Below are 23,624 nucleotides of genomic sequence, written 5' to 3'. Positions count from 1 at the left end.
ATTCCTTCTACCACCAACCAGTATGTGGCTTCCCTTTGTTTCAGGTGAGATGGAGACCTGTTTCCTAGATCCCATGTCTTAATTTCCCTTGGTTGGCACCCTCGTGTAGGCAGGACTCTTGCCAGTAGATTTCTGAGAAAGGCTAAGGAAGTGGTACCTTTTTTGAGACTTCAGTGTCTGAAAATATGTTTATGCCACTCTCATTCTTAATAGTTTGGCTGGCCCAGTAAATACTGTTTCGTTTCCTCGCTACCCGAGATCTCTTGGTCACCTTTCCCTTGGTAAATCTCCCACGTCTCGGGTCTCACTTTTCCAAGATAACATCTAGAATGTGCCCTTTGGCTGCTGGGGTTGGGGAGGGAAATATGTAGCCTAAATTCTTCCAATGACACGTACATGGGTAAGACTTCGGTTCCGAAGTCAGCAGTGTGAGAGGCGCCTGGGTGGCTCGGCAGTTAGTCAGTCGACCTCTGAGGTCGGCTCGGTTCATGATCTCACGGTTCATGAGATCGAGCCCAGCGTAGGGCTCTGCACTGACAGCCCGGGGCCTGCTTGGGATTCTCTCTCTGCCCTTCCCCACACACTCTCTGTCTCAAAATAAATCAATAAACTTTAAAAAAAAAAAAAAAAGTAAGCAACATGAGAAAGTGGCTGTTTCCTTTTTTAATTTTTTATTTTGTGGTAGATTATGGAGACGGCGATCTACTCTGTGGGGGAGGGATGGCTCGATACAGAGCTGACTCATCATTGCTGCAAGCTGTGGTATCCAAAGTGTGGTAGTGTGGATGTTTTCTCAGGTACAGTCCCCACGATAGTCTTTGGGTGTGGGTCCTGGCAACATGGTGTGCAAGCCTGCATTCTCTTGCTTACCAGAAAAGCCCATAAACAACCCAAACAATGTAACGTCAATAAACTCCTTATCTGCTTACATCAACCGTATAGATTCTGCTGTTTACAATTAAGAATGCTGATTTGGCTGGGTATAGAATTGTAGCTTTGAAATCATTTTCCTTCCGAATTTGCAAAGCATCGTTCGATGGTCTCCTGGTTATGTTTCTGTTGAGAAGTCTTAGTTGAGAATCTGTTGAGTTCTTCTGTTGAGAAATGACTTCGTTTTCTCCTCGAAAGCAATGAGGCTATTTTTTTAATACCGAGTACTTTGAAATAGCTATTCAAAATAACATGGCATGGGTTGCATTCATTGGGCTGCCACACACAGTTGTACATGTTGTGCACTGCACCACTCTGGGGAACACTATTCCCATAACATTCACAGACACAACCTATATGGCCGTCCATGATGACACTGTGGACATCCTGTGGGACCTTACAACCTAGAGGTTGCTATCCTTGAGCTCTGGGAAATCATTGGTATAACCTTTCTTTCTCAACCATTGTCTTCGTTCTATCTCTGGAATACCTATTAGTCAAATATTGGGCTTCGTAGATCAGTTTCCTCATTTTCTTATCGGGTCTCTATTTTTCATTCCATGTCTCCTTGTACCACTTTCTGAGAGATTTCCTCCACTTTATCTTCCAAACTTCTACTGAATATTTAACATCAGCTATGCTATTTTTAATTTACAAGAGTTCTTTTTAAAAATAGCAGCACTCTGTTCTCCAGGATCCAAGATCTTATCTTATTTCTCGGAAGAGATCAATTAGAGATTCACTCACTTTTTTTCTCCTTTTCGATTTTCTCCTGTTCACTGCATCCTTCCCTTTCTCTTTCCTTCTCATCCACTGCTCCTCCGTCAATTATTGGGGTCTCGCGTTTATGTTAGAGGCGATATTAAATGCCCGGCGATCGATGGCATTGGTCTTTCTGAGACGGAAGCTGTTTGGAATATGTGTACAGTGTGGCTTCCCTCTGCGTGCCTGCTTTCCTGAGGATCCCAACTGAGAGTCCTGGAGGTCTTTTCTCCTGATCTAGTCTATTTTCCCCGAAAGAAATCCGCCTCGGGTTGGGTGTGGCAGGCAGGGAGAGGCGAAGCCTGAGCAGCCAGTATTCTCAGATCGGAGTGCAGGCAGTGGCTCCATATCCGCTGTTTTCAGCCCCCACCTGCACCGCCATCAGCAGAGGTAACCAGTGCCTCCAATTCTTTGCTCTTCTGGGATTCCGCAGAGCGCGGCTGCTTCTGGACCTTCCCTGAGTCCGATAAGGTTTTCGGTTCTCTGATCTAAACTATTTGCCACCCCTCTTTCCAGTTTCCACACTTGGTTTGATTAGCGTCATCTCCTTTTCCATTTTCTTTGTCCTTGTAGGATTGTGATTTTTTTTTCCCCCGTCATTTTTCAGGAAGTATTGTGAGAGGGAAAGGTGGCAAATATGTGAAAAATGCCATTTTTAAAAACCTGATATTCCCTCCATACTTTGAAAAACTCAGGTAAGGCCGAAGGCATGTCAGGCACTTACCTCTCCCCTCCCTCACTTGCATGTAGCAGCAATATAGCACCTACTGCGTGCGATTATCCCGAGGGGTCCATGAGGAAAGCAGGTAAAGCACCGAATTTAACTTACGATTGTGAAATCAATGGGACCAAACGCTCCAAGAAGTGTTTTCCTTTATTTCTCTCATCTATTCAGCATATTACTGTGGCTTGCCCAGGACACCTTCTCGCTTAGATGGACAGAGACACATTGACCAATATTCTTCCTTGGTTCTTTGTTCTCTAGACATCACACAGAGCACTATCCTTCTCTTGGGAAAATACGTTCCTGCAGGCAAGATAGACAGGCAGCTAGATAATTCGGATACAGATACTTGCATCAGTTATGGCTTTCTTTACATCAGCTACTTTTTTATTTATTTATTTATTTATTTATTTATTTATTTAATTATTTTGGACAGAGAGAGCGCATGCACAAGTACGAAGTAGAGGAGGGGCAGAGAGAGACACACAGAACGTGACGCAGTCTCCAGGTTCTGAGCTGTCGGCATAGCGCCTCGTGCGGGGCCTGAACCCACGAACTGGGAGATGTGACCGGAGCCAAAGTCAGACTCTTAACCAGAGGAGCCACCCAGGCGCCCACACGTCAATTACTTTTGATGAACCCCTCACAAGGTTTTGTTTATAGTACAGCTCTCCCGACTCAGCCGGACGACCGCCCATCTCAACAAGAACGTTCGTGATCATCTCTTGGGAGGGGTTATGCTTCCTGCTGGCGGCTCTGACCCATTTATGATGATTCTTATTAACCTTACGAAAGTGATTAAGAATTACAAGAGGGTAAGCTTCATCCTTACATTTTAAATATGACACTTCTATGGAGACTCTAGTCCACTAAGTACCCACTAATGGTGTGAGTTCTTCCCCCTTCTTTAGGTGTGGTTTAGACGTTTTCTTTTAAAGACTGAGCAAATTAGTAAAGCTAGTAAATTAGTAAAAATTAGTAAAGATCACCTTATTTTAAGCACAGAAAACTATTCTAAAGGACAACCAGGCAGGAATTATAAATAAAAAAGAACTAGAAAGCAGAGAAAGGGAGAGAAGTAAAACCAGCAATCTCCCAGAGAAGCAAGATCTATGAAAACATAAGAGGGAAAAGTTTTATATATTGTTCTCTCTGAAGAGACCCAGGACGTGTGTTGAAGGCCAGATTTTCAAGATATTTCCGACATCCTAAAAAACAATTAAGAATGGAAGGGAAATAGAAAAATAGCAGCCTTCTTAAAACAAGGAAGGCTTTGCACACGTATATATTTAACCGGTGGCAAACACATTGTGGGAGAGCTGATAAGGAGCCCTCCGTGGCAGCCACTATTAATTTGGTGAAGCAAGTTCATGCATATTTTATTCCCAGATACTGCCTTATTATAATTTTCTTCCTAAAGATATTGTAACCCTAAACCATTCCTGTCAAAAAAAGATTTGGAAAAGATTGCTATTTTTCTGCCAAAACCCATTTACCCTTCCTCTTGGGAACAGTCTGGATGGTATTTGCCAGTTAGATAAGGCCATATGACGAAATTCGGGCCAACAGACAAGAGCAGAAGCAAAGGGTGCTACCTCAGGGTGTGTGCTGTTTCTCTGAGCTACGATCCAGACACGGTGGTGGCCCAGCGTGGATGTTGCACATCGTGACCGTGTCCTGGGGAATGTGTCCTCTACGGAGCACAGCCGGCCTGGACTGCTCCCTTTGGAACAGTTAAGCGAAAGAGAAACAAGTTTCTCTCTGTTACAGGCTTCGCTTAACTATCTTAACTATTAAAATCACACTGTCTATTTCTGTAGGTTCCTCTCGCTTTCTAAACTAGTCTAGCCATCTCTCTGCAAATTGCCTCAATTCTGAGCAGTACTGACTTCTGCCAACAGCCACCATCAACAATATGGGAAGGTAATGAAAAATCTGTCCGAGAAAACTACTTTATACTGAAAAGTGTTGGGGCGCCTGGGTGGCTCAGTCAGTTGAGGGTCTGACCCTTGACTTCCGCTCGGGTGGTGGTCTCGTGGCTCCTGAGTTCCAGCCCTAGGCTGACAGTGCAGAACCTGCTCGGGATTCCCTCTCTTTCTCCCCCTCTCTCCTCCTCCCCTGCTCATGCTCTCTCTCTCAAAATAAATAAACTTAAAAAAAAAAAGTGTAACATACGTCTTAAATCGCTCTTCTAATTCCGTCCTAAAGCCCTGTAGGATAATAAGTCGTGTTTGAGGTTTCTGCTTCAGACATCTACTGTTTATTGAGATAGGAGTATTGTTTAGAGGTAAAGTTTAAAAAAAAAAATGTAATTGTTAACGCCCCTCCCCACCCCCAGGTCTGGCACTTTCGGGCAAGATGACCAAGGCAGTGAAGCAACGGCTGAGAATTTCTTCACGGTGTTCTTCCGCTTCTTCCGTCCTATTCTATCATCAGTACGGTTCAAATTTCACTGTAAGAGACAAAAGGTGTGAATGTTTCCTGTTTGTCATTAGAACCGAAAGCTTTATTTGAGTTTATTTTACAAATTGGCTGCACAGGCTTTACATGACCCATTGGTTTAAATTTCCTTCACAATTACCTACTTTGCACACCGCCCTTTTGCACTGTGATAGGCTACGAAATACAACCACACAGTCCGCGGTTAAAATTATTGAGAGAACTTCTAATCTAAGTGGAACGTTTGTTCTCAATCATCACTTCGAGCCTACGTCACTGAGGCTACCTCTCTACCTACTCTCAATCTACTTGACGTCGATACTTGCTAAAAATTCCGGTTCAAAATATAAAATTCTTGGGATGGGGGGAGGTTTTCTCTAACTGCTGCCGAATATAAAACGCACAAATCCCACTGGGAGTTTTTCCAATTGTCGTTGCCTGAGTTCTATTCAGGTTACTTGCAGAGTGCCTATGCAACCATTCTAATCAATATAAGGGAAAAATCCTTCAAAGAAAAGGGAAGGCCAGGATGAGGAAGACTCACTTATTTACCCAGTGTAGACATAATGCACGCTCATTAAAGGAGTATTAGGGAGAGGCCGTTCCAAAGACAATAGTCATATTTGTACTAGACCTATCTATGTGTACTGTACTTTGGAGTCTTTAATACAGAACTGAAATTTGAATTACTTCATAATCAGCACAACGTGGTGAACTGGAACACTAAATACAAAAAGCAAAAGGAAGACAATGACAGGTACACAAAAAGGATTACATGTGGCAGAGACGAAGCAAAGTATCAACCAGGCAATGACAAATCAATTGCAGCTTTGAGGACTAAGATAGTTAGCCTCAAGTTGTCTTGTTTTGTTTTGTTTGAATATGGCACTACATACATTCCGGGGTCCCTTAATCAGAAAATTCAGCATTTCCAGGATACTACCCACAGCATGCACAAAAGAAGACAGGAGTGCCTGGGTGGCTCAGTCTGTTGAACATCCGACTCTTGATTTTGGCTCAGGTCATGATCCCAGGGTTGTGAGATCGAGCCCCGCATTGGGCTCCACGTTAAACATGGAGCCTGCTTAAGATTCTCTCTCCCTCAGGGCGCCTGGGTAGCTCAGTAGATTAAGCGTCCAACTCTTGGTTTCAGCTCAGGTCATGATCTCACGGTTCACGGGCTCAAGCCCCGCGTTGGACTCTGCACTGACAGTGCAGAGCCCGCTTAGGATTCTTTCTCTCCCTTTCTCTCTCTGCCCCTCCCCTCTCTCTGTCTCTAAGATTCTCTCCCCCACCTCCCCTTCTGTCCCTCTCCCCCTCCCCCCACTCTCTCTCTCTCTCTCTCTCTCTAAAAAAAACAAATAAAAAGAAGACAAAAATATAAGCAAAAAAACCTCTCTCGTTGCCCCAAAACTAAAGCTGAGCACATTACTCATAACAGAACATCCTATTCTCAGATTAGAAACCCATTTCCTATTATCCTAGAGTCAATTCTGATAAGCCTGCTTATTGGGTGTCTTTAATTCAACATAGGAAATCAGGATGGGGAACCGGGTTTGAGGGAGGAGACAGGAAAGTATAAACCACAAAGACAAAAGTGCGAGCACTCTGAGATCCTTTAAAGTACAAGGGGACTTGTCCGACCTCCAGCAGCCTGCCGTGGCTTCACGTCCACATACCCATGCCACCATGAAAGCACTCAGCCATTCAAGGAAGATCAAACTACGTTATTATTTCACAAAGGCAAATTAGTGCACCACAGATTGCTTCTTAAAAGAATTTTATCGAAAGCAGTTTTGTTTTCAATTCTAGACCTTAATAGACCGCTCCATTAGAAAATTCACTTGTGAAAACCAGGCTAGATAGGATTTTACTACTAGTAATCTGATGACAGTGAACTCTCTCTCTCTCTGACCTCTACTCATAGAATAGTCACTGACCTAATTTACAGTGGGAGGAAATACACCGATTCTTTTCCCCCAATAGATCTGCTTGCCCAGGCCCCGTTGACCAATGGTGTAAGGCTGAGGCCGGTGCTATTGAACACAACAATCCTAAAACATGCCTGAAATCTGTCCAACGTTTCCTTCCGAACCAGGCTATAGAAAGAAAACAGAACAGAACTACAAAATGACATAGACTGGACTCGAGATGCGTGCAACCCCAAAAGCAAGTCAGAGCAAGGCCCCTGGGCTGAGGCAACACTTTCAAAATCACTTCAGATGAATGGAAGTTCTATTTTTAAATAATTTTCCTTAGTTTAGCTCTCAAGATGTTTGCAAGATGACACAGAGATCACATCAAATTCTGATCTTTGGGTTTCAAAGTCTACTTTTTCCATTAGAGAATTAAAGACTTCACTGACTTTTTGTAAGTGACAAGCTCAGAATTACTCTGTCAGTGGTAATGCCCCGTAATTGTAGAATCCAATCATTTTTACTTAATTTCCCATCCACCAAATATTGTCCCAAGCTCACGCTTTCCTTCAATCCACTCTTTCAACAAATACTTACTGAGCATTTACTCTGCTAGTTACTAGGTTTGAGCGCAGAGACTCAACAGGGAACATAATATACAGTCCGTGCCTAGTGCACTTAGTACATTTAGGGAATGAAATGGAATTCAATGCCATCTAGTTTCTTGGTGCCTCTTTGAGATGGTTATAGACACTCCAAAGAGTAATAAGGTCTGGGTTTGTGATTTCATGTAACAATCGTTGAGCGTGACCATGACAGATCTGATACAGACACTTGAATGTCTCCGGTCTGTTTACCTGCATGTTAAATTATCAGAGGTCCAAAGGTTTAAAACCTATTTTTATTCTCTAATACTTTTCCTCCATATGGGCACGCTGAATGCCAAGCTAACTTTCAGAGTTCAACTTTCTCACCTTTTAGGGAAAGAGGGAAAACACATAAAATAAATTTTAAAAAGTAGTGAGATTAGCTCAAGATCTTCTTCTTTAATACAAAAATTACGGAGAAAACATGGCAACATAAAGACTGTTTACCCAAGCTGAGGCTAACCAACTTTGATGTTCAAGGAACCCTAAGGCATTTCCTTTTCTTAGAGAATATCTGAAGGAATATGAACCAATCTGGCTGCTGAGAGTAAATTACATCCACCACATTTCCACCGCTTCAACTGCTCGAACCAGCACTGCTACTAAATATATAAACTTGGGATGACAGCAGAGAATAAATACTGAGTGTAAGGGAGTTACAACACGACACTTCTTCAAAAAAACAAAAACAAAAACAAAAACAAACCCGAGCCAAAGAAAGACAATGGGAAAGACACAGACAGATCTTGTAGGCGAGACCGCTAAAAAAATGTGCTGCCGTGCAATACAATCTTAGGATTCGTTCATTTTTTTTTAAACACACACCTTTGAGAATCTCAATCGAGGAGTTGGGACTCTAATTCAAAAATGAAACCGAACCCAGAAAAAATCGGTTTCTTCCGAACAGTCATGGGCTTCTAGAATGCTTTTTAGGAAATTATACCTAATTAGCCTATTCATATGTGTAAGTTTTAAGCATATCCAAATTTTATACCTGTCTACATAAAGGGGAGAAGAGGAAAGAGCCATATTTAGCTAGGTAATTCAAATAATTTTTTTCCCCAAGTTAATCAGCGACGCCATGAGGCAAACCTTATCTTGCCTAAAAAAGCAGAGATGCGTGATTAGTTAACGTTTAAAAAAGTTCATTAGTTAACATTTAAAGGAAATTGTCCTGCTAACCCATGGCATTCTTCCAAAAATGTGGTTAAGCAATGAACTCAAGCTCAAATGTGCCTAGACACGTGACACATGAACAGATGCCATTATCAACTGTAAAGTAAAACATCCAAACCAGCTGTTTTCATTCTACAATAAACAATATACCCTGATTATATATATACACAGGTGTGCTTGTAAACTAAATCCGATTAACACGTTTTAAACTTAATAGATTCCCGTGGTCTCCAGATGTCAGACTGGATAAAAATTAGGGCACTGCTTTGGTTACTCTTTGAAACATTTGAATCTGTGCTGAGAATAAGTGAAAGGCAAAACCCTGATACTTAGACACCGTGCTGGCTAACCCAATACCCGCACTTCCCTGTTTAGTAGCCATCCTCTATAGTTTGCCAGGAATTGTAATTAGAAATAATGAGAGCAATGTCCTGAGTTATTCCACCTTTAAATTATATTTCTCAAAGACTTATCCTGTGAAATGACTAATGATTATCCTACCCTGTTCACGTGAGAACTTAAGAAACCTCCCTGAGAATTCCGTGACAGCTTTACATACGGAAAAAAGCCATACACGTGTAAGAAAAAGCTCCCACAAGTGTCACTTCTGAAATTCAAAAACGGCCTGGGCCAAAAAGACATCGCAAAAGTAAAATTCCACATTTTATTCATTCATTCCATCAGCTGAGAATCGCTCTATTGTACAAATACAGCATTGTACAAAAAAATCACAAAATGTTACAAAATAAAAAAGTACAAACTGCAGTACTTAATAAATAGGACTGAAAGTAGTTAAAGTGGAAATAAGATAGATTTCAGGTTGGGAACATTGTTTGACCCAGCAAACCATACAAGATCTGTTTACAGACATTTTTATTTGTACATAATACAGGGCAATCCTATTTTGCCTTTTGAGAGAATTTAAAAGGAATAAAATATTAAGACGGTATTCTCCTGCTGTAAAACAACCGCCACGGTTGACTCAAGGCATTTATGCTGTTAGTTTTTCAAATCTCTTAGTTGAATCCGAGAAGCTATACAAAGCAGGAGGCTTATCTTGCCACAGAGTTAAAATGCTTCTATAACAAAATGACACATATAAATAAAGACGGTTCAGAGCACCAATCTACTCTAAATGCCAACCAAAGTACAAGAAGAGTTGTCACTGTCCCATCAGCAAACATCAGACTTTCATTCAAGTAAGCTGGTACTATCCCTTAAAGAAAACTCCCACAACCTTCCCTTAAGTCTTTCTCTTTAAAAGGTTTACCATTTCTAGAAAAATAATGATTTCCAAAACAACAAATCTGGTTTTCATCAAAATGGAATGGGCCAATCAGTCTGGTAACACGAATGCATCGATACCCACTCGAAATAATTATCTAAGAATCGTAAAATTCAAAGTCAACAACATAAAATAACTACTAAGTCACAAAACTCTGTTCAAAGTAAGAAACTTCATGTAAAGCGCTTCTCTGGATTTATGCTGGAAAGCCGTCAAAATGGAACACACGTCATAGGTGAAGGTACACCAATTTTTAAAAATGTTGTGCAAAAATACATTTGTGTAGAAAACAGATGACCAGGAATGAACAAATTTACACCGTGAGAAACTAGCTTGCAAATTAAGTAGTGCCAACTTTATACAGCAAATTATAAATAGCAGTAGGACAGTAGGATCACCGAAAGCCATCATGAAACATCATTTAGGTGCCCAGCAACCTTCAGCTCTGAGGAGAAGACATTCAAAAAAATGATTAAGGCATTACACCTACAGTAAATCTACTAGGAAGTTTAAAAGTGCTATTACCCTGATTAGAGTTCATAATTCTCCCGACACAAATCACGTATGCAATTCTCCCAGGGTGTGGGTTTTCAGCCACTTCAAGAGCATGCATTTTGTTCAATATACATTTTGGACAGGGATATGGCCATGGATTTGGCAAGTTCCTCATCGCGTTTTCTCTGCACTTGAGTCTGTTTGCACCAACTGTCATACTCTGGGTTAGGATAGGAGTGATCGAACACCGCATCGTAATGTCCATTACTGAGCCAGCTGAGCCAAATACTAGGCCTTAGGGAATCCTCTGGGCCCAAATAGTGAATCATGGTAGACACCGTGGGGCTCTCCAACCTCCCTCCAGTAGTTAAATGTATATTCACATTCAGCATCTGCCCCATGGCCAGCAGCTCCGGGTACCCGGCCCACGCCCCGTCTTGAGCAGCAGCGATGATGAACTCCCCCACGTCGCCCTCAATCAGGGGGCTGAAGTGGTCAAGATGATCGGCGATGTAATGCACCGTCTGTTCCCTCAGCTCTCGGTGCAGGCTCTGGTCCCCGTACACCGTCTTGCTGACCGCCCGGTAGAGGCAGTTGCCGTCGGGAATGATGTGGAAGCGGTACTTATTCCTCTGTCGCAGGTACTTGTCCTGCCTCTCCACCTCCGCCAGGTACAGGGCCAGTTTCTCGTCTCTGGGATCCGACCTGGAGACGATCACCGCCTCGGCCCCGCCGCTCTGGGCGGCGTCGCCGCCCCGCGCCGGGGGCGCCTCGGCCTCCGGGTCGGGCCGCCGTGCCTCGTCCGCGGCGGGAGGGTCGCTGCGGTCGCCCGCCCTCTCCCAGCCCCGGAGGCTCCTGTCCGCCGGGTGCTCCTCGCCCCACGGGCCGGGGCTGGGCTCCGGGCTCCCCGGGGGCGGCGCGGGGCCTCGGTGCTTGGCGGCGGCCAGGGCCTGGCGGTGCTCGCTCAGTCGGAAGTTTCTGTCGGGGCCCTCGCGGGCCGCGTCCAGGCCCGCGGGCTCGGGGCAGTCGGGCCTCAGCAGCTCCTCCAGCAGCCAGGCCGAGGAGCCCCGGCGCGGCGGCACCGGGGCGGCGGGCGCCGGGGCCAGCAGGAGGCAGCGGCCGCGCTGGGCGGCGGGCGCCGCGGCGCCGGGCTCGGGCCCGTGCAGCAGGAGCCGGTCGGCGCCCAGGGCCCGCACCGTGATCTGCGCCGTGGACGTGTAGTGCGGCGGCAGCGGCGGCTTGCAGGACCCGCCGGGCGGGCCGGCGGCGGCCGCGGCGGGGGCGGCGGCCCCGGACACCATCTCGAAGCAGGAGGAGAAGGCGGGCATCTTGGCGGCGGGGGCGGCGGCGGCTTCTCGGGGCTCGGCGGCCGCGGCAGGCTGGCACTCACCGGTCTCGGGCTCTGGCTCGCCGCTGGCGGGGCCCGGGGGCTGCAGCGAGACCTTGAAGGGGGCGGCGGCGGCGGCGGCGGCGGCGGCGGCGGGAGGAGCGGGCGCTGCGGCCGTGGGACCCGGTCCCCCGGCTGGGTAGTGGGTGCAGACGCTGCTGTAGAGCTGCATGTCCCTGCCCGCCGCTCGGGCCCCTTATAGGCGCGGTGAGCCCCTGTGAGGGGGACACACCCTCCGGGCCCGGGGGAGGGGGCCGGCCCGGCGCGATGACCCAGTGCACCTAGAATAGAAATGACCGAAGGGCCACCGGCCGCCGGCGCGTCAAGAGCCGCAAATAGCGCCCGGGTCCCCGCCAAATTCCTGCTGCGCCACAACGCGCGGTGGGGGCGGGGAGGGGACGCGCGCTCGACCCCGGCCGGCGCGCTCGGCCCGCAGACCCGGGGCGCCGCGCCCGCCTGCCGCTGCTCCGGCCCGCGGCGGCCGCTGGGGACTGTCGGAGGAAGCCGCCCGCCCCGCTGGAGCGCGTCCCGACAGCGAGGAGCAGTGCAGGGCCCGCGGAGGGGCCGGGAGGCGGGGCCGCGGTTGTTTACCTCAGGCCGCGCGGCCGCGTCACGTGGGCCCGTTGGAATGCGCGGCTCGTCGCGGCGCCCCATTCAACAGCGCGGGCTCGCCCCGCCCCCCGGCCCGCGCCCCGCCCCGTTCGGCGGACGCCATGGGCGTGGCCGCGGCGCTGGTTGGGGCGGGGGACGGGGGACGGGAGCGCGCGCGCGCGCGCGGGCGGGCGGGGCGCGGGCTGGAGAGCGCTGCGCCGGGGTGGCCTGCGCGGGCTAGGCGTTCCTGGCCGCGGCGGGCGAGGAGGCGGTGACAGCTCTCGCCTGCTCTGCCACAGGTTTCGGTGCTGCGCCATCCTGCACTGCGGCTGCGGATTGTGGCGGGATGGGCGCCGCTCAGGGAAGCTACGATGCTTTCACAGCGTGCGTTTCGGAGGAAGTTTCAGGCTCGGAATGGAGGACGGAGCGCCTCCTTAAAACCTGCGTGGCCTCTGCAGGGCCCTGGCACCACTGCCGTCGTTTTGACTCAGTTCTTTGGATTAAAATGTTAACGTAGCGTGACGCCTCGCGTCCTCCCCAGGACCTTGCTGCCCTGCTTAACCGAAAGCAACTTTTCTGCACCCCCTACCCCCTGTCGACTGGCAAATACATGCATAACTTGGGCGAAAGGAAGCCCTTCAAACAGCCTTTCGAAATACCAAATGCCTAACTACCTCGGGCCCTTGGCAAATAGAGGCGGCTACTAACCGTGGGTCAGAGTCGTGATGCATACCGAGGTCGTGTAGAATAGTGAAGACTTATGCTCAACTGTTAGTTGTATCCTCTCTGTAAAACAGAGCTAGAATACTCCTAGATCAACCGCGGACTGACTTTACAGGAGCGGCAGCTTTTGCTGCATGCTGAGCTTTGATCACGTGCAAGTAACAGGCCCTAAACGTTCAAATTGAACCTGGAAGCTCTTCCGTAGTTTTAAGAAAGGGGGAAGTAGGGGCGCCTGGGTGGGCTCAGTTGATTAAGCATCCAACTCCTCGTTTGGGCTCAGGTCGTGATCTCATGGTTCATGGGTTCAAGCCCCATATGGGGCTCTGTGCTGAAGTCTGGAAGCCTGCTTGGAATTCTGTCTCCCTCTCTCTCTCTGCCCCTCCCCTGCTCGCTCGCTCTCTCTCTCAAAAATAAATAAACTTTAAAAAAGGTTTTTTAAAAAAGAAATGGGGAAATAGCCGTGGGCTACGGTGTACGCGTCCGCCCTCCCTCAACCTTCCATTGAAATGTAAATTCCATGAATGAAAATACTTTGTCGCGGTCGCTGTTACGGTGACCTAGCAGTGTACCTGGCACACAGTTGGGGCTAATATTTACTGAATGAATTAATTAACGGAGAATGTGGGTCCCCAAGGTTTTAAAGTTTGGAGAAACCAGAACTGGGATCCCGGTCTCCTGGCACTGGCCAGGGCTTTTAATTTGCCACGGTAGGCGGGGCCGGCGGAGGTGCGGCTTCGGTGACCGTCGGGATCCCAGCAGTTGGCCCTTTGCTTGGGTCATGCCAACCGGTTAGGTAAATCCAGGCAGAAGGAAATAAAAACTGCTGGTGGGCTAGTTTGAAAGCTTGTAGCCCCCATGGCTAACTAGAAAAGGGAGAGATTACTTAGATTTCATCACTGCTTTTGTGGGCGTGTCCGTGGCTCTGTGTATTAAGCACTTCACACTGAGCTCTACCTTTAGCCCGAGTAGTTGGTGTTCTGAAACAGGAGACAAGACAGTTAAAAAAAAAAAAAAAAATCCCTCAACATTTACTAAGTACCCTTTATGTGCCTAGCAGAGCTAAGCATAGCAGGAGCCTGGAGGGAGATAAGGAAACTTCCATTTAAATCCTAAAGCAAGAATGTGTTTTAACAGGTTTGGGGGCAACACAAGAACAATGTACCAAATTAGGAACAGACAGGTAAAAACAAAGATGTGAAAATACAAAATTTTTAACATACGTGACGGCTTTTTTTTTTTTTTTTTCCTTTTTATCTTGTGGGATTGGTGGGAGGATGTGGTGGGCTATGCAAGACCGCGTATTCACTATGGAATCCGTGTCCACTCTGTATCTCAATCTGGGAAGTCTTCCTGAAGGAAATGACACTTCAGGAAACTCAAAGCAGAAATGATTGCCAGCCTTGGGAATGGGAATTTTCCGCCTTAGGGAGGCTACTCCTTGCAAGTGATAGCAAAGCAATTAGGGTAGGAAATAGAGGGGCAAACCCAATTCCTGGGTACTCCATCGGAAAAGAATTCCTAATGTTTCCATCCTGGAAACTCATCCGTCTAGCATATTTTGGTGCTGTGAAGAACATTGGCAGGAGTTGAGGAAAATAGGGTTCTAAACCAAAATTACCATTTTTGAAACGGCTGGAAAAACAGGACATTTTACCAACTATCAACCAACGGGTAGCGACAAGACAAGCAATAGGTTAAAACAAAACAAAACAAAAAGGACAAGGCATTTAATCAATGAATATTTATGGAGTACCAGCTATGCCCTCAGCATGCTGCCAATTACAGAAAATTGAGAAACAGATCCTGTCGAGCAGCCCAGGTAGCAGAAACCTAGCCATCAAAGGCATCTTTATAAAATAGGACCAATCCTGGCATGTTTTCGGAAAGTATGTATATCTAAATATCACTATCTCTTAGCTACGGTTCCTTTAAAGATAATAAAACCTCCTCACCCTCAAGATAAAACTTTTAAAAATGCAAACATTCATCCATTTACTCATTCACTAAATAATCATTTTTGTAGACACCTAATATAAAAAACAATCTTGAAAAAGAACAAAGTTGGAGGACTCAAGCTTCCCTATTTCAAAACTTACTGCCAAGCTGTCAAGACCGTGTGGTGCACGGTCTTTCTAAACATAGAAATCAGTGGGACAGAATAGAGTCCAGAAACAAATCCACGTTTTTGGTCAATTGACTTTGCCAGGGTGCCAAGACAATCCAGTGGGAGAAAGAATAGTCTTTTCAACAAACGGTTCCGGGACAACCGGATATCTGCAACACAAAACAATAAAGTTGAACCCTTACCTCACAACATATACAAAAGTTAATTCAAAATGGTTGAAATACAAGAGGTAAAACTATTAAATCCTTAAATGAAATTAGGAAATCTCAGCCCCATGGATCAAGCAATGACTTGTTAGATGTGATTCCAAAAGCACAAATGACAAAAGAAAAAATAGGCAAATTGGACCTCATTAGAACTAAAACTTTGTGCTTCAGACGACACCACAGAGAAAGTGGAAATAGAAACTGAAGAATGAGAGACTATTTACAGTTCATGTATCTGATGAGACTTTAAAATATATAAAGAATAGGGGCGCCTGGGTGGCTCAGTCGGTTAAGTGGCCGACTTCGGCTCAGGTCACGATCTCATGGTCCGTGAGTTCGAGCCCCGCGTCGGGCTCTGTGCTGACAGCTCAGAGCCTGGAGCCTGCTTCCGATTCTGTGTCTCCCTCTCTCTCTGCGCCTCCCCTGTTCATGCTCTGTCTCTCTGTGTCTCAAAAATAAATAAACGTTAAAAAAAATATATATGCATAAAATATATAAAGAATATATGAAGAAGTCTTAGCATTCAATGATGAAAGACAACCCAATTCTTTAAATAGCCAAGTAATTTGAATAGATATTTCTCCAAAGAAGATATTCAAACAGCAAATAAGCACATAAAAAGAAAAAAGTCATTAGCCATCAGGGAAATGCAAATCAAAACCCACAGTGAGATCTACTTCTCACCCATTAGGGTAACTATACCAAAAAAAATCAGACAATGGCAAGTGTTGGAGAAAAGGTGAAGAAAACAGAGCCCTTGTACATTGCTTATGGGATTTTGAAATGGTGCAGACACTTTGTAAAACAACCTGGCAGCTCCTTCAAAAGGTGACACCTAGACCCCTAAGTATAGAACCAAGAAACGAAAGTCCAAAACTTATAAAGTACAAGTACAGAAACTTGTAAATCAGCTTTGTCATAGCGGCATTATTCGTAATACCCAACAAGTGCAAAGGACCCAGTATCCATCAATTGATAAATAGATAAACAAAATGTGGTATATCCACAATGAAATACTATCTAGCCATAAAAAGAATGATACATGCTACAACCTGAAAACATTCTAAGTGAAAGAAACCGGACGTAATAGGTCACATGTGTCACATAATTCCATTATATGACATATCCAGAATAAGCAAACCCCTGAAGATAGAAGATAGATTCATTGTTGCCAAGGACTAGGGACATGGGAATGGATTTCTTCTTGGAATGTTAGAAATACTTCAAATTAGATTATGGTGATGGCTGCACAACTCTGGGGATATACTAAAAAAAAAAAAACACTGAATTGAGGGGCACCTGGGTGGCTAAGTCAGTTGAGAGTCTGACTTCTGCTCAGATCATGATCTCACAGCTCGTGTGTTCAAGCCCCACATTGGGCTCTGGGCTGATAGCTCAGAGCCTGGAGCCTGCTTCAGATTCTATGTTTCCCTCTCTCTGCCCCTCCCCTCCTGGTGCCCTGTCTCACTCTCTCCTTCAAAAATAAATAAACATTAAAAAGCAAACAAACACTGAATTGAGCATTTTCAAAGGGTGAATTTTATGGCATGTGAATTAGTTCCAAATAAAGCTGTTTTTAAAAAGCCTACTATGAGTCACACATTCTATATATCTTAATGACTTTTCTGGCAAATTAATTATAATTGTCAGCAGCTTTAATGTAATTGTTAAAATGATATAAAAGAGTTGAAACTTCCTGAAATCAAATTGTTTAGGGCCAGGTAAAAGGATATTTGAAAAGCTGAGCCATTTGAATTCATAATTCATAAGTTTACACAAGCTTTTGTGTAATCATCATGTTACAAAAAATAATTGTCCATTCTGTTCCAACAGTTACTGAGAACTACTATGCGTAAAGCATATGGGAATATGTCTCAACTTAACCATGTACAGAACCAACCAAACTTAAAATATATAGTGTATTGTGGGAAAAGATTCTGAAAAGTGCCTGAGACTTAGTGGGCTCTCAATAAATATTTTCTAAATATTGTCAAGTAAAAAATGTAACCTAAGCAGTAAAGGCAAGCATCTTGGGAAGTATTGTGTGGGTTGATATATATTTGTTCTATTATATGGACAACTTAAAGTGAACAAATAAATAAATAACACCATAGCATGCAAACACCTCAGTGTTCTCTCTGCAGCACATTTACCACTGCTGACATGTCATGGGCTAGAAGTGAAATTTCCAGACAGAAACGAAAGCTCCTTTTAATTATTTAAACCTTATAAGCTCTTCTGAAATTGTATTTATTAATATCATTGAAAATCCCATTGTCTAAAGATCTCATAACGCCAGGAAATCTAAATTAATTTAGGATAACTGGATCAAGTGATCAGTAGATTTTTGCCTTTTATAGGAAAAAAAAAATAGGACAAGGAACGGAGAAAAGACTGGGAAGTATGTGTAATCACTTCCTAAGTTTAGGCTTGGAAAATGTGCAGACCCTTTTGATAAATAGTCCAACAGTTCCCCAGTGACTAGCAATACGGCTCAAGTCCTTACTCATGCAGTGGCAATGGCATTTTTTTTTGTGGATTCAATGGACTATTGAGAGAATAGAAGCAAAGCCAGGGCTGGTATTCACAGGGAGTTTCAGATGACACAATCTGAACAGAATAATCAGTTCCCACACAGCTTTGAATCATTCCAGCACGAAGGGGAGGAGCCCAAACACCTCAGGTGTTCCCTGAATTCTGTTCATCAGATCTGGTATTAGCAAAGGAGTGGTTAGACCAGAAACACTTTGTTCTGTGCCCTGTTACCTGCTTCCGACTGCCTTAACCAATGTGATGATCAGGTCTACTGATAATAACTAGGCCTGCTAGTTGGAGAGGAAGAAGTGGAAATATAAGATATGGCCCCTAATATGATTTGGATTTTATGTCCCCTCCCCCCAATTCCTCTGTTGAAATCCTAAAATCCTAACGTGCAAATATGATGGTATTAGGAGGTGGGGGCTTGGGGAAGAGTTTAAGTCACAAGAGTGGAGCCCTCAGGAATGGGATTAGTGCCTTAGAAAAGAGGGTCCAGAGGGTCCCCAGCCCCTCCCACCATGTGAAGACACAATGAGATGTCTGTGACCTGGAAGGGGGCTCTCACCAAATCCGACCGAGCTGGCACCCTGATCTCAGACGTCTAGTCTCCAGAACTGTGCGAAATAAATTTCATTTTTTTGTTGTTTACCCCATCCTCCTTTTTAACTCTTCCCCCGCTTTTTTTAATACCTCACTCATGAGCAATAAATTTCTGTTGTTTACAAGTTACCCCTGTCTCTGGTATGTTGTTATAAAACCCTGGATGGGGGCACCTGGGTGGCTCAGTCGGTTAAGTGTCCGACTTCCCCTCAGGCCATGATCTCATGGTTCGTGAGTTCAAGCCCCGCGTCGGGCTCTGTGCTGATGGCTCAGAGCCTGGAGCCTGTTTCGGATTCTGTGTCTCCCTCTCTCTCTGACCCTCCCCCGTTCATGCTCTGTCTCTCTCTGTCTCAAAAATAAATAAAGGTTAAAAAAAAAATTAAAACAAAAGGAGAGCATTTTTAAAAAATTTTTTAAAATAAATAAATAAATAAAAGCCTGGATGGATTAAGACAGCCCCTGTACATAAAGGGCTTAATATAAAGTAGCAAAAACAAGACATTACACACACACACACACACACACACACACACACACACACACTAACAATGCAGTAAGTGCTGTAATGTGTTGCCAGTGGTGGTTCTAACATTACTGAGCCATCTGGTTGTACGCCAACATGTTAAATATCCGCAATCTTGAATGTTCACACAGTTAAATATCGGTAAACAGAAGAACATGATAGTAATACAGCTCACCCCTCCCAGAGACCAATGGGGAGCACGAAGCCACCTTCACACCCCTCCCCCCCCATACAGGTGGGAGGCCAGGTTGGGAGACACGCCCTTAAAGGCTAAGAGGTCGACTGTGAACATGCCCCGCCATTACAGAACTATTTTGCCAAGATTAAAAAAAGGAGAAGATGGGGGGGGGGGGGGGGGGGAAGTGTGTTATAAAAGATTAAAGCGAGGCAACCATGTAAAATTAAAAGTGCCATTTCCTTCCATCCCATGTCCCCTACCTCACACTGCAGAGATGAGCACTGTCAACATTTTGTTACATATATTTCTAGAATGTTTATAAGCATGTAGGTTGTATATTTCACATACCTATGTGCCTGTAGTAGGATTATACTGTGTGTGTTTCTTTGCAATATGCTTTTGGCCTTCACTGCTACATACTGAACATTTTTCATGTCCTGTATATAGATCTACCTTGTTCTTTTAATGTCTAGCAAAATTTTCCAAAGTGTGGATGTGGGGTAATCTATTTTTAATGACATATCAATTGTTCTAATTTTGTCACTAGTCAATGTCATGGAGAGCATCTTTGTACGTATATTTGTGCCTTTAAATGCGGGTTCTTAGGACAATTTCTTCCAAACATTTTAGAAGGTGGTCCATGAGAAAGTTTACCGACCCCAGGAGGTTTTGAATGCCAGTGAATCTGATTTGTTTTGGAAACTGTTGCATTTATGAAACATATTTAATGACATTTAATTCTCCCCCATAACTCCAGTTTTCCGTTGAGACACAGGGAAAATAGCACTTAATGATTATATTTCTATTTTTTTTTATGTTTGTTTATTCTTGTGTGAGCAGGAGAAGGGCAGAGAGAGAGCGAGACAGAATCCGAAGCTGACTCCAGGCTCCGAGCTGTCAGCACAGAGCCCGACACGGGGCTCGAACTCACAAGCCATGAGATCATGACCTGAGCTGAAGTTCGACACTTAACCGACTGAGCCACCCAGGCACCCCAATGATTATATTTCTAAAGGCTCTCTCTTTATCATATGTAAACTTACACAGTGCTAATAAGTAGACATTTTTAAATGAATGAATGGAAACAAAATAAAAGAAATCGTAGTCTCTTGGCTTCTGCAGCTTTATAACTGAGACTTCTCAATTTTCTGGAAACATCTTCCAGCTTAAGAATCTCAATCATCAAAATTATAAAAACTGCTGTGAAGCCAATGCTTTTTTTTTCAATGTAAAAACAGTTTTATGGGGTTTCTTATTATGAAAATACAAAAGACAGAAATGTTTTCCTAAAAAGTCCATCCACTGAAAAGACAATTCCTGGGTCAATTGTATCTATGTCAGCGGTTCTCAGCCCAGTGATCTGGCAATGTCTGGAGGCGTTTTTGGTTGTCACAATTGGATGGATGGAGGCAGCTACCGCCATCAGAGGTCAAGGATCCTGCTAAATATCCTATGGTGTATAGGACAGCCCCTTGTAGCAAATAATTATCTGGTCCCAAATGTCAATAGTATCAAGGTTGGCAAAACCTGAAACACATTACACGTGGGTACAGATGCAATGTTTTACAAAATGAGATTATATGTAGATACTGTGTTGTCACCTCTTTTTTTTACTTGATATGTCAAAATCTCTTCCATACTAAAAATACACTTCTCCGGACTTTTTCTCCGACAGCATTTTAATGAATCGGTTATCCTTCAGTCTTTTAGAAACCTTGTAACATCCTTACACAAGGGGTGTGTAAGTGTCAAATCTGCGTTGTGCGATCTGCTTAATAATAATACCTGGAAATATGAAGACAACTAAAAAATATACCCTTTAGGGGCGCCTGGGTGGCTCAGTCAGTTAAGCGTACGACTTCAGTTCAGGTCACGATCTCGCGGTCCGTGAGTTCGAGCCCCACGTCGGGCTCTTTGCTGACGGCTCAGAGCCTGGAGCCTGCTTCTGATTCTGTGTCTCCCTCTCTCTGCCCCTCCCCCGTTCATGCTCTGTCTCTCTCTGTCTCAAAAATAAATAAACGTTAAAAAATATATATATACCCTTTAAAGTGATTATTGCTTCCCCTGACTCTATCACTGTAGTGAGAGCTTTAATATTTATTCCTTACCGTGTCTCAAAGACTGTGAATTTTAGCTACCTTATCGATACAGCCACTTCATCTAGCAGCTTCCTGCAAAGTGGTATAAACGGTCATGGCCTTGCATCTTCTTTTTTAGAGTTGTTAAAGTTCCGGATTTCTTTATGCCACGGCCTTCCCACCCTTTTTTTGTTTTTGTTTTTGTTTTTTTGTTTTTGTTTTTTACTGCAGCCTACAACAAGAAGTAGGTGTTACAGTGAGACCAAGTGCACTGCTGTGTATATATGTATGTATGCATAACGGAAACAAGTTTCTTAAAATAATGCTTACTTTTACTATATACATGCATTCTAATTTAGTTTTTCTTCGATTTCCTCTTTTAAATTTTCATTAGAACTCCGGGGCACCTGGGTGAAGCATCTGACTTCAGCTCAGGTCATGATCTAGCAGTTTGTGGGTTTGAGCCCCACATCGGGCTCTGTGCTGACAGCTCAGAGCCTAGAGCTGCTTTGGATTCTGTGTCTCCCTCGCCCTCTCTACCCCTCCCTCACTCTCTCTCGCTCCCTCTCAAAAAAAAAAAAAAAAAAAAAAAAAAAAAAAAACATTTTAAAAATTTTTAAAAAATAAATAAATGTTGAGTGTAACCCCAAATTCATTTCATGGCCCACCAATGGTTGTGACTTCGAATTTGAAAACCATTATGGCCTTGGTTTTACTCTGATTAATCATTGTATTTATAGTATAGGCTGACCCTTTTACTCCAATACATTTGCTGAGAAAATGGAATCATTGAAGAACAATGTAATTTTTCATTAAGCGAGCTAACCTGCGATTTATGTTCCTGCACACTTTTGAGGGAGAAAGGGGTTCCTCTTAATAATTATTCCAGTCATCAAGGATAAACCCAAAGTGTCCCAGACAAAATAGCAGGTGTGGTCACTCCATCAATAACAGACAGAAGAGAAAAGTTATTTTCGTATTTTTCCCTATTTTCTCCTACAACACATTCCTCTGTCATGTCCATAAAAATCTAGGATCTCTGATATTTGGTGCATGAGTCTTTTAGTTTGGTAGAATATGCTAGAATCAGGAGCTGTGGATTCTCCTCTCAACTTCAAAACTAAATGATTGGCTTTGAACAAATCTTTACATCTCCCCGGCCTTAATTATTTCATATATAAAATAAGAGTTTAATGATCTGTATGATTCCTTTCAACTCTAAAATTAAATGACTTTGGGGCACCTAGCTGGCTCAGTCAGAAGAGCATGTGAGTCTTGATCTCAAGGTCGTGAGTTCAAGCCCCATGTTGATGAAGAGGTTACTAGAAAATAAATAAATAAACTTTAAAATAAAAAACTAAAAAAAAAATTTAAGTGACTTTATACCATAGGAAACGATATGAAAAAAGCTTGCAATATATGTGAGGTAACTAAGTCACATAATATCCCAGCTTTCCCCCAAAACATTATCTCTTAGAACATTTCAACACAAGAACATTTCAATACAAGAACGTTTCAATACCATACACTTGTATTGAATAAGAATAAGAATACTTGGTGCTGGGCTCAAAGAATTAACAGCCAAATATGTAAGTGGATTGGAAGCCGAAAGTGTCCCCTTCCTTTGTCCACCCAGGCACGATCCCCCCAAAAAAGACAAGATGATTAGGTTAGAGTAAGTTTCTCAGATGAAACCGAAAAACAGGTAAGAAGAAAGAGTCTGGGGTTGAAGAAAACTATGACAAAAGGCTAAACGAGAGGCTGACAATGTTGTTGATATCACGATTTTGTTAAGAGTAGATCCTATTTTTCTCAACTTTATTTTTGAGAGAGAGAGAGAGAGAGAGTACAAGTGGGGAAGGGGCAGAGAGGGAGACACAGAATCCGAAGCAGGCTCCAGGCTCTGAGCCATCAGCACAGAGCCCGATGTGGGGCTCGAACTCACGAACCATGAGATCATGGCCTGAGCCGAAGTCGGACGCTTAACTGATTGAGCCACCCAGGCGCCCCAGAGTAGACCCTATTTAAATTCATGGTTGCAACCCTGTGTGTTGACTATAATTTCAAAAATAAATTAAAAAAATACACAGTAAAATAAAATCACGGTTGCTGAGTCAGTTAATCCTCATCGTTTTATTCAAATTGAATGAAACACAGCACATATGGTTTTAAGAGGTGCCGACCACAGAGGGCGTTTGTCAAGTTCGTCAGTGCCCAGCATCTCTTGAAACATCCTTTTCGTAAGGGAAGAGCCCTTCCTCCCCAGCAGGAAGACCGGATTCATTCTCCCAGCGCCCAGAA

At 44.2% G+C, this 23,624-nt stretch overlaps 1 protein-coding gene across 3 annotated transcripts; it reads right to left on the bottom strand.

The window, feature by feature from the left end:
* Positions 1 to 664: 664 nt before the first annotated feature.
* OTUD1 (OTU deubiquitinase 1) lies at positions 665 to 12,212 on the bottom strand. 3 transcript variants are annotated; one of them, XR_006204589.1, is made up of 2 exons: positions 10,405 to 12,212; positions 665 to 2,719 (listed from the first exon to the last, which is right to left on the bottom strand). XR_006204589.1 is itself a non-coding variant. In XM_042945108.1 (1 exon), the coding sequence occupies exon 1, from the start codon at positions 11,931 to 11,933 to the stop codon at positions 10,479 to 10,481; it is 1,455 nt and encodes a 484-aa protein (XP_042801042.1). In that variant the 5' UTR covers positions 11,934 to 12,212; the 3' UTR covers positions 9,245 to 10,478. The 3 variants fall into 3 exon arrangements, 1 of the variants encoding a protein (XP_042801042.1); XR_006204590.1 differs by lacking the exon at positions 665 to 2,719 and adding an exon at positions 4,621 to 4,868; XM_042945108.1 differs by lacking the exon at positions 665 to 2,719 and having other exon boundaries at positions 9,245 to 12,212.
* Between the last annotated feature and the right edge of the window lie 11,412 nt (positions 12,213 to 23,624).

Source organism: Panthera leo, chromosome B4, assembly GCF_018350215.1.
Source record: "Panthera leo isolate Ple1 chromosome B4, P.leo_Ple1_pat1.1, whole genome shotgun sequence".
NCBI classification, from domain to species: domain Eukaryota; kingdom Metazoa; phylum Chordata; class Mammalia; order Carnivora; family Felidae; genus Panthera; species Panthera leo.
The sequence above is the reverse complement of the archived record's forward strand: the minus strand, read 5'-3'. Positions and strand labels throughout refer to the sequence as shown.

What these genes read in the sequence shown, in the direction of transcription:
- OTUD1 (XM_042945108.1), bottom strand. Translation starts at nt 11,933, where the DNA reads ATGCAGCTCTACAGCAGCGTCTGCACCCACTACCCAGCCGGGGGACCG.